General features: G+C 49.7%; 1 protein-coding gene across 1 annotated transcript; it reads right to left on the bottom strand.

The window, feature by feature from the left end:
• Window positions 1-2,030: 2,030 nt before the first annotated feature.
• LOC119091604 (uncharacterized) lies at window positions 2,031-7,879 on the bottom strand. The gene is made up of 4 exons (XM_037214412.1): window positions 7,796-7,879; window positions 4,355-4,953; window positions 3,655-3,859; window positions 2,031-2,094 (listed from the first exon to the last, which is right to left on the bottom strand). Exons 2-4 carry the CDS (start codon window positions 4,926-4,928, stop codon window positions 2,031-2,033), a joined length of 843 nt encoding a protein of 280 aa, XP_037070307.1. The 5' UTR covers window positions 4,929-4,953; window positions 7,796-7,879.
• Window positions 7,880-9,399: the final 1,520 nt, after the last annotated feature.

The raw sequence follows: 9,399 nt of genomic DNA, 5'->3' as shown, positions 1-9,399 counted from the left end.
GACACCGAGGATGACGAAGGGCTCGCTGCTGGTGAAGAGCCTCCTCCCCCCCGGAAAAAATCACAGAAAATGCCCCACTTTATCATCGGGGTGGGGCAACTGCTCATTTCATTTTTAGTTCAATTTTTTTAAACGGAAATGAAAGCCAAAAAGCTATCAGAAGACTCAATCCTGCTATTGTTAAGATGTCAGTGAAATAGATGAACCAGGTAGGTATGACATTCCTGCATCGAAGAATCCACCGATAACATTCCCTTTACGATGACTCATTGGACCCCTTCTAAATCGATAACAGTAGGGGATGTTGCTAGAATTATTGGGAGTTTACAATAAACTTGAGGGGCCTTGTGGATTAACACCAGTGTAGGCCGGAACAGGGTTAACAATTTGCATTGGTGTGGCCAACCCACATCCTCCGGGAGTATCTATTCTTTCTTCAAAATTGGGAAGCAAAAAAAAAATCAGAGGGTTTTGGGCACGCATGCTCATTTTGGGGTCAAACAACCTGACACAAAGCGATACGGTCTCCGTATGCAGCATCTTGTCGGTCGCGCAGCTGCCCTCCGGTAGCAGCCGAGGGGTGGGCAGATACACCCACGTATCGGAAAGCAGTACTTCGGGACGATTTATGGCATAATTCGTGCGTGTGGAAGATGGTCCGGGTCGCGGATTTCACGAAAGCAATTTTCAGATTGGGACGCAGAACGGATAAGCATGTACGGCACCACGAACTCTTGACATAATGTTGGAACCTCTGTCGCTCGTGTCGCTGTTACTGCTAATGGGCCCAGAGAATCGACTTTAAAACATCACACGTGGAATAGATGCCCCATTCTAAGCGTTGAACGGTAAGAATTGATTGCAACGGGTTTTCGGAAGCATTCTCCCCGACTGCATGGCCCGTTCTCGCGCGCTCGCCGCCCGCCGCCCTGCGATGGCCTACATCACGGGGCTCAACGGAGACTGAGGCGACGGACATGGCTGCGTTTGTTTCTATGAATGACGAGTGTGTATGCGCAAGATCACTTTATCTAACGTGGTTTTCACTTACATATTCTGAAAACTGACGTACACCCTCGTGTAAACATGAAATCATTTCCTTTCAAAAACAAAATCTGACACCGTTTCGATAAACCCTACTGAACAATAAGGAGGGCCCTAAGCTTTTCGGACAGCGGACTCCGTTAACCTAGAACACTAGAGGGGCCTATTACCTTTCAAGGTAATGGACAGAAGGGCTCTTCCGTTAAAGTCCGGTGAACTTACCAGCTGACAATCTAGCCACACGGAGGACCCCTGATCGATCCGAAGGCCCCCTGAGGGATACGCCAAACATCGGTCTCCTCCCTGGCGTGGAGGCTCTTACGTCAGCGCTCATTAAAGCCCTGCAGAAAGGAAATAAATGAGGAAGTCTAAGTAACCTGTCCCCATATCATAAAAAGGCCGCAATAGGCTCCACGACAAGACTGTATAAATATGTACATCTAAACTGCGCCAGGATACGAGAACTGTTAACGCGGAGGAGTGGTCGGATTGTAGTAACACCACCCATATACGAATCCCATGCGTTCGTTCCGCACAACACACGCTTCCTTGCCTTCGGTTTGGATTTCGAGAGGATGGAAGGGGTTTACTGACATGGTCACCTAACCTTATAGGAATCAAGTTTGCTGGACTCTATGTCTGTCTTTGAACTGGATACGGAGGAAGGTACGGTATGCTATCTTCGATTGATATCCAACAAATTCCGATCAACTGAACGAAAGTCGGCTGCTCGCCTTCAAGTGTAGCCTACGGACGAAAATGTTGCCGAGACGGGAACACTACTTCCGCCTATTCGCCTCCCATGGTGCTCATGCAAACAATGACTGCAGTATTAGTGCAGCTTAAAGAAAGATCACAATGCAAAAAAAATATACCAAACGAATAAAGAAAGCATGCTGATCTTCCCAGGCATTTAACTACGACCCGATGTATCAATGCGTCTGGCCCCCAGACGCCCACTGCTTGTCTCGCAAAGCACCCTGCCGTCATATGTCAGGTACACAGAGCCCGGCCGTTCTGTACTGGCCGCGGCAGTACTGCAGACGGCCCCTGCGGGTGTCCGATGGGGGCTGGGGACAGCAGCGGCAGGAGGCCGCACTCCGCCAGAGACCGACAGCGGTGAAGGATTGGCTTCACGCAAGATGGAGGCTCGGCCAGACAGCGCGTAAGATGAGAGGACACAGCGTGGCAGGAATGAAGGAAGAATACTGCACATCAATGAAGAGAGGGCCTGACGTCACAGCAGTGTAGTGGCAGGATTGGTCCATGGAGCTGGATCGCAAAAAGTAATCAAGAATGAATCCTGATCATAAATTAAGTACGCACACAAACTACCTGATCGTATGACTTCCTTGCAGCGCCGAATACGAATAAAATGCAGTCTATCCTTCCTTAAATCAGCTTCGCCTGACATATTTGGCCTTTTCCCAATAGCCAACGAAACAACGTACATCATTGCACACACAGACGCCGTCAACTAAAACTGCCAGGTCTGCCCAGGCCCGTTCGTCCCCAACTCCCAACCGTCACCCAATCCGACCTTAGCAGCAGACCTCTCAGGATTACCCGCACGATAATCATAGAAAATCCTCACGTCCGTCCTCAGCTACCTCGTGCCAGGACTTGCCAGGACGTGCCTCGACAGGACCTCGTGCCAGGATCACACTCCCCTGGTGCAAGTGCGCATGTGTGGACTCCAGAGCTGCGGTTCCGTGACCACACTGTGTTCCCACGTGCCCGGCACGGCAAGCGCGCGTCGCTGTTTTGCAGATGGCGCTAACGTCGCCTATTTAAAGTCACGAGCCAGTAATGAAACCAGCGAACACATTCACTCAGGACCATAGTTTAAATCATTTATCGCGTTATCGCCTTTACCGACTTCACGCTCAACCACCTCACACAGCAAAAATAGTACGGTTTATTCTCCTGAAAATCAAGTATACAAAATGTCTATCAAAGCGTAGTAAAACGTACAGATTTGTACAAATGTCGAGCATAATATCAGTTCATAACAGTCCTGTTTACGCAGACCATCGCGACTCGTTCAACAAGGCTTGTGCATCGGAAGCACACAACAGTTCCCTGCGGTAGTATCACTACGTCAATACTGAACAGTTACAGAGCGAGCGAGTGAGCGGAAGTGTGTGTATGTGGGAGAGGACGCCCTAGAGGCCGTAGGGCGGCGCGGCGCCGCGCCGCGACTTCTGCAGCGCCTCACTCCAGAACTCGCGCTGCTGCTCGAGCACCTGCATCTCGAGCGAGTGCCGGGCGGCCATGTACTCGGCCTCGCGGCGCAGCAGGCGCATCTTGTACTCGTGCTCGAGCCGGCGCAGCTCGAGCGCCGCCTCGCCGTCGTCGGCCGGCTCCGGTGGCCGCTTCAGGCCGCGCCGCTCGCCGCCGCCGTTGGCCACGCCCACGTCCAGCCGGCTGGAGAGGCGCTCGCAGAGCGCCGGCGGCAGGCCGTGCCCGTTGGCCAGCCGGTGCAGGTCGGGCAGCGCGGCCGGCGGCGGCGGCCCGATCGGCCGCACCCACAGCCCGCCCGGCGGCCGCCACCCGCCACCCGGCAGCGAGACGGCCGGCGGCGGAGGCGGCGGCGGCGGGGGTGGCGGCGGCTCGGGCGGCGCTCCCAGCTCCACCGACAGGTAGTCGCTCGGGATCGGGTACATGTCCAGCTCTGCCGGCGGCGACGGCTGGCTGCCCTGCCAGCGGCCCGGCGACTCCTCACGAGACATGGCCGACGTCTCCAGGTCGGACGCGTCCGGAGGCTCCGGCAGTGCTGAGCCTGTGGGCAGCGACGGTCGCGCCGCCTCTGAACCTGTGGGCAGTGACGAACACGCGGCTTCTGAGCCTGTGGGCAGCGACGGACACGCGGCCTCTGAGCCTGTGGGCAACGACGGACACGAGGCCTCTGAGCCTGTGGGCAGCGACGGACACGAGGCCTCTGAGCCTGTGGGCAGCGACGGACGAGGGGCCTCTGAGCCTGTGGGCAGCGACGGACGCACGGCTGCTGAGCTGACTGCCAAACAGCCGTCAACTGCGTCTGGAAGGTGCTCAAAGACAGCTCTTCCGATGATCACTTAACTAAACGGCAGGCAACAGCAACAACCGACTTGTATACCGACTGTTAGTTTCAACACAAGATCACGCAAGCACCTGATTAGACACAAACTCCTCCACCGCACAGAACAGGAAAAGATGCCTCTGTTCGTGCCGCATAGGCAGCACAGACCAGGAGGCAGATAGCGACACTATGCATCAATTTCCCGCACCGCCAAAGCAGCGCCCGTGCCGCCGCGTGGCCAGCGCTCACCGATCTGTGGCTTGGCCTCGTGCTCGGGCGGCGCGTCCACCACCTCGCAGTGGATGTCCAGTAGACCCTCGAACTGCTCGGGCGCCAGCTGCGCGATCCGCCACAGTACGCGGTCCACACGGGCCGTGCCGCCTGCCTCGCGGCCCGCGTCCAGCGCCTTCTTCGTCTTCTGCTTCAGGTTCCAGTAGCACTTCTTGAGCTCGGTGATGCTGCGTTCCAGCGCCGAGTCGTTGAGCTCGTTGAAGCGCGCCTGGATGTCGGTCCAGGCAGCCACCTTTTGCTCGCTGGTGACGCCGTCGCCGGTGCGCGACTCGACCACGTCGCCGTGCCGCTCGATCAGCGTCACCAGCAGGTCCTTCTCCTTGAACGAGTAGTTGTACTTGCGCTGCCGAGCGGCACCCTGCCGCAGGTCGCCGCCGCCCTGTCGCAGGTCGCCGCCGCCCTGTCGCAGGTCACCGCCGCCCTGTCGCAGGTCGCCGCCGCCCTGTCGCAGGTCACCGCCGCCCACCAGGCTGACGTCCAGACCCGCCGGCAGCGAGACCGTCGACACGCAGTGGGCGACGTTGCCGTTCATGGCGCTGATCGCGGCTGGCCGCTCCCTGCCGGCCGACAGGCAGCAGCCAGATCAGCCGAGCATCTTCGGAGAGAGGCTATCACGTGAGATGTGACTGGCTGACATGTACGGGATAGCACGATGACAAACAGGTCCTGTCCCGTACTGTCAGGAGTCGACTTTTTCCTCATGTATGAAAGCACTCCTGGCAGTTTTTGTACACCACCACCACTCGTCAAAAGAGGAGTAATGGCGAGCAGAGAAGTAGTAGTGGTACAACCTATCCAGTGATCTGCTTGCCTTGGGTATCTCAAAATGCTTTTTGTAATGTCAAAGTTGTTTGATGTTCTAACTAGCTGACCAGCTAGCTGGTTGTGATGCATCAGTAGCTGTGTTTGATTGTTAAGTGGTGCCTACAAATCTAGCACATACAATATTTGCCAACTTTTACAGATCACTATTTCATGGGGCAACTGCAAGGCACTGATCATTTATCATTCTGGCTAACTGTTCAAACAGGTTCGTGCAACTCAGCATAAAAATTATCTTTATACCCTGGCTTATCATGTGTCATGTCATGTCATTGGGGCTTTATGACGCACTCAGCTGCTGAGGCTATACGGCATCGCCTGCCTCTCACCCTGGCAGGAAGGGCGGGCACCGCGGGGAATCGAACCCTGTACAACCCTGGCTTATCCAGTGATGTCAAAAAGTGCAAAGCTTCTACAGGAATGAACATTTTAATTAATGCCATTGTATATTTGAGTTTACAGGTACCACAAATGCCAGGCCTTACAGCTCCCAACAATGTCCTGCTGGGACTAGCCACATAGCTTCCATAGCATAGCTTCCAAAGATATCATGGCACCATGCTTGATGGCATGCCTGGTTGTGATATGGTAACAGGCCTCCCATGACCATTCAATATTTTAGGGACTAATTAAGGGTGTTTTATTATCTTAGGAAATTTCCTTTGTTTTGGTATGGTGAACTGATGTCAGAAAGGTCACTGAGAATTGCAAATAGTAAAATGGATAAACCCTGATATATGCAGGGAATGTGCATCTTCCTGCCACAAATACACTGGATCCAAAAAGATAGGAGCAAATTGTTGACAGCTGATAGTTGACAGCTGACAATGATCAGTTACATGTTCAATCCCACTGAATGAATAAAAGCATTTTATGACTGCAAAATAGATATAAAAGAAAACAAATGGGAAATATCATGGCAGGATGAATCCCATTTGCCTAGAATCAAAATTTTTCAACACAGTCTTTGTGGTTACTAACAGCATCCTAGCATATGCAGCCATACTAACATGTCTGTCAGCCCTTCCAATATGCCAAAATGCATGTAGCTTTGCATCACTAGGCTGCACCAAACATGCTGATCGTGCATGTGTTCAACATGAAATTGATGAAATGCTCAAGTAGAATGTTGCATGCATCTGTATTGGCTGACAAAGGAGCCCTTGGAAAACAATCACAGATTTGTATTGCAAATGCACAACAGTTGCATTGTGCAGGATGAAGCACTCAAAAAATACTTAAGAAGTTTTGGCTGCAGCACCAAAGATGTTACATAACTGCCTGGCGCAATTCTGAAAAATATCTGACAGCTCACAGCAAACAAGCATAAGAAGCAAGCAATCCTGCAGATTTGAGCTCAATGTGATTCAATTTGGTTTCAACATAAAGAAAAGACTTTGGAAATTCTTTGTGAATCAGCTGGTTACATATCAACTTGAAAAGGACATGAAAATCCCTACCCTTGCACATGATTTAGAACAACATTTCATTTCATTCCATCATTTAGATGACCTAGACCAATGATGAATATATGAATATATGAAAAGCATGTATATTTACATGGGTCCACAGCAAGACAGAGGAAATTTGAGTGATGAAGAGCAGCACTTTTGATTGCTGACATAACCAGAATGTGTGGCAGTGCTTACAATTATTTCAGATGTGGTTAATCTTTTGTATATCTGGCTATAACAAAGTTGACAAGAAAAAGTCTGAGGATGGAATAACCATGCAATGTATTCTAAAAATACATAGCTGAAACTATTATCTCTTTCTCATAAATATATAGCTCCAGGAGGAACCATTAATGTTTCAGACCATGCAGACATTTCCTTTCTGAACATGCCACACATGTGTAGATAACTGGAAATATCTTAACATGGTCAAAATTCTGGTTAACACATAAAATGAGACAAGGTAAGGTCTAACCATTGCAAATGACTGGGTTTTAGAATTTCTAGATTTATGAAGTCTTATTTGCAGATAGCTCAAATCATGATCTGCATGTGATTGTAAGAAATTTGTTGGAATCAGAATCAGAGACCAAACCAGCCATTCTTTTTGCTTGAACTACTAGCTGACAAAGCATACTTACTGAAAACTATATTATTATACTTAATTATACTTAACATTAATTTTCTCGAGGTTTAATTCACATGGAGTTCAACCTAGTCAACCTGGTAAAGGTCTCAAATCATACAACTTTCCATCTTGTGGCTCCTCGGTGTGTGTGAAAAATGCATACATTCTTTGAAGCATCAACTGTTCCTCCATCACCCGATTTAGCAGTGCCAACAACCATACCATTGTCATTATCATTGGAGCTTTTTAACGCAGTCAGCTGCTGAACATCATGACATCGCCTCTCGGCCGGGCAGAAACAGGAGGCAACGCGAGGAATCGAACCCTGTTACTACCACACCAACACCCGTCCGTTTTCCCACGCGTCGTTCCAGCAACACGCAGAACAGCACTGCGTGCGTTGCCCACCAGCATAGGGCCTGGGCTGGCCCAAAACAGTCATTAATGGCTTTAAGACCATTGAAATACTTGCAGATGATGTTATGCCATAATCACCTGTCTCGTAATTACCCGACCGCTGCAGTGCACCTATTGCAACACCTGAACCGCAACAACAAAAAGTGGAACCGACCATTACGGAATGGCGCACTTGAGACGCCTTAGGCGCCAAACAAGGAGCCGGGAGTAACATTGGAATTTCGCTTTCAACATGTTTTATGACGTCACTGATGTCATCACCAGTAATCAATGTGCGGGCAAAATAGGAGCTAGGTGGACGCCACAGAAAGAACCTGACGGGCTGCTCATTCGTTGCGTTACGCATTTTTCGACTACTTCTCAACCCAGCTCATTAACACACACTTGGGGGGGGTCATTTGACCCCCTGAAGGTCTATCCATAATAGCTACCGAATTGAGCGGCTAACCCACGCAGATCTTTGCACACTTGTAGACAAATGAATGCCCGATCTTTTTGTGTATATAATTAGATGTATATTGTAAGGCTGCTTGGCTTTGGCAGATCAGACTGAGGCCATGGTCGTCAGTGAAGGCAATTCTTAGGGAATCATCCAATCTGATACTACGACGAAGTGTTAGACGAAGTCATATGTATTTGACTCTTTGAGATGGTTTCTTAGGCAATTGCACACTTGAATTAAGAATTTAAACTAACCTCGTTGACTTTAATCCAGTTATAAAAGCCAGACCAAGCCCAGCACCGAGCTCTTTTTTAATAGAGAGCTCTCTTTAAAGGGAGTGTTCCACCTTCAGGGCATATTTCTAAAACAATACTCTTGTGAAACATGCGATACCGTCAATATGTAATAATGGTAACAATTTTAGTTATTTTCTAGTCCAAATTACGCTGTACACGCTTTGAAATAGTACTACCCAGTGTTGCCACACCTCTTCCTTGCAGTTGTGACCACCGGCGTCATGAAACCCACCGCGCTCACATCTACTGGCGCGAACAAAAGAACGTTTGCGTTGGCCCAGCGGGCAACGGGCTGTTTCTGAGAATATGGATGTCAGTGCGTCACATGAAAGTTTAAGAAGTTAAAGTTTAAGCCACTGCGTCACATGGAACATGTGATACACCCATTACCAAAGCCAAAGGGCGCTTCGAAAAGAGCCACCGTGACAAACCCCTTAGGAGAGAAATGAAAGCCATCGTATGAAGTTCCGTCAAATTCACGTGATAAGGGCTTTAGTTTTGTGAGGTCTCTTGTCCTAACAGTGTTTCATATTTGTGTAGCATCATTACACAGAACACAGTTGGAAAAACAAGGCAAATTAAATGCATTACTCCCAAAGAAGTGAGCAGGAAGTCAAATGATAGTTCTCCAGCAGGGTCGGCTACTTCAAATCAAAATTCTGAGCTTTTCAGAAGGATTTCGAGAAAATTGGTGCTACTGATCAGATCGTGCACGTCTGACGCAACAACAAGTGAAAGGTACAAAAAGGTAGGATACTCCCTTTAAAAGATAGTTATTCCCGGTTATTTCAAAGTTTTTGATTACAGGGACGTCAACAGCATGAAGGCCTAGAAGTTAAGAATTTGAATGTCAACACTCATGAAGGTCAGAAGTTGTTGTCAAGGGACGTCACTGGGATAACAAAGCTCGGATCGACCTTTAATTCTTAGGAACACACCGCCTA

Source organism: Pollicipes pollicipes, unplaced genomic scaffold (assembly GCF_011947565.3).
Source record: "Pollicipes pollicipes isolate AB1234 unplaced genomic scaffold, Ppol_2.1 Scaffold_3447;HRSCAF=4054_pilon_pilon_pilon, whole genome shotgun sequence".
In the NCBI taxonomy this organism is placed as follows: domain Eukaryota; kingdom Metazoa; phylum Arthropoda; class Thecostraca; order Pollicipedomorpha; family Pollicipedidae; genus Pollicipes; species Pollicipes pollicipes.
This window is presented reverse-complemented; position numbering and strand designations above follow the sequence as displayed.

What these genes read in the sequence shown, in the direction of transcription:
- LOC119091604 (XM_037214412.1), bottom strand. Translation starts at nt 4,928, where the DNA reads ATGAACGGCAACGTCGCCCACTGCGTGTCGACGGTCTCGCTGCCGGCG. An exon ending in CGAGGCCAAGCCACAGATCG is followed by an intron (nt 3,860 to 4,354) that starts GTGAGCGCTGGC and finishes CACTGCCCACAG; the next exon opens with GTTCAGAGGCGGCGCGACCG. An exon ending in CTGGGAGCGCCGCCCGAGCC is followed by an intron (nt 2,095 to 3,654) that starts GCCGCCACCCCC and finishes GGACACCCGCAG; the next exon opens with GGGCCGTCTGCAGTACTGCC.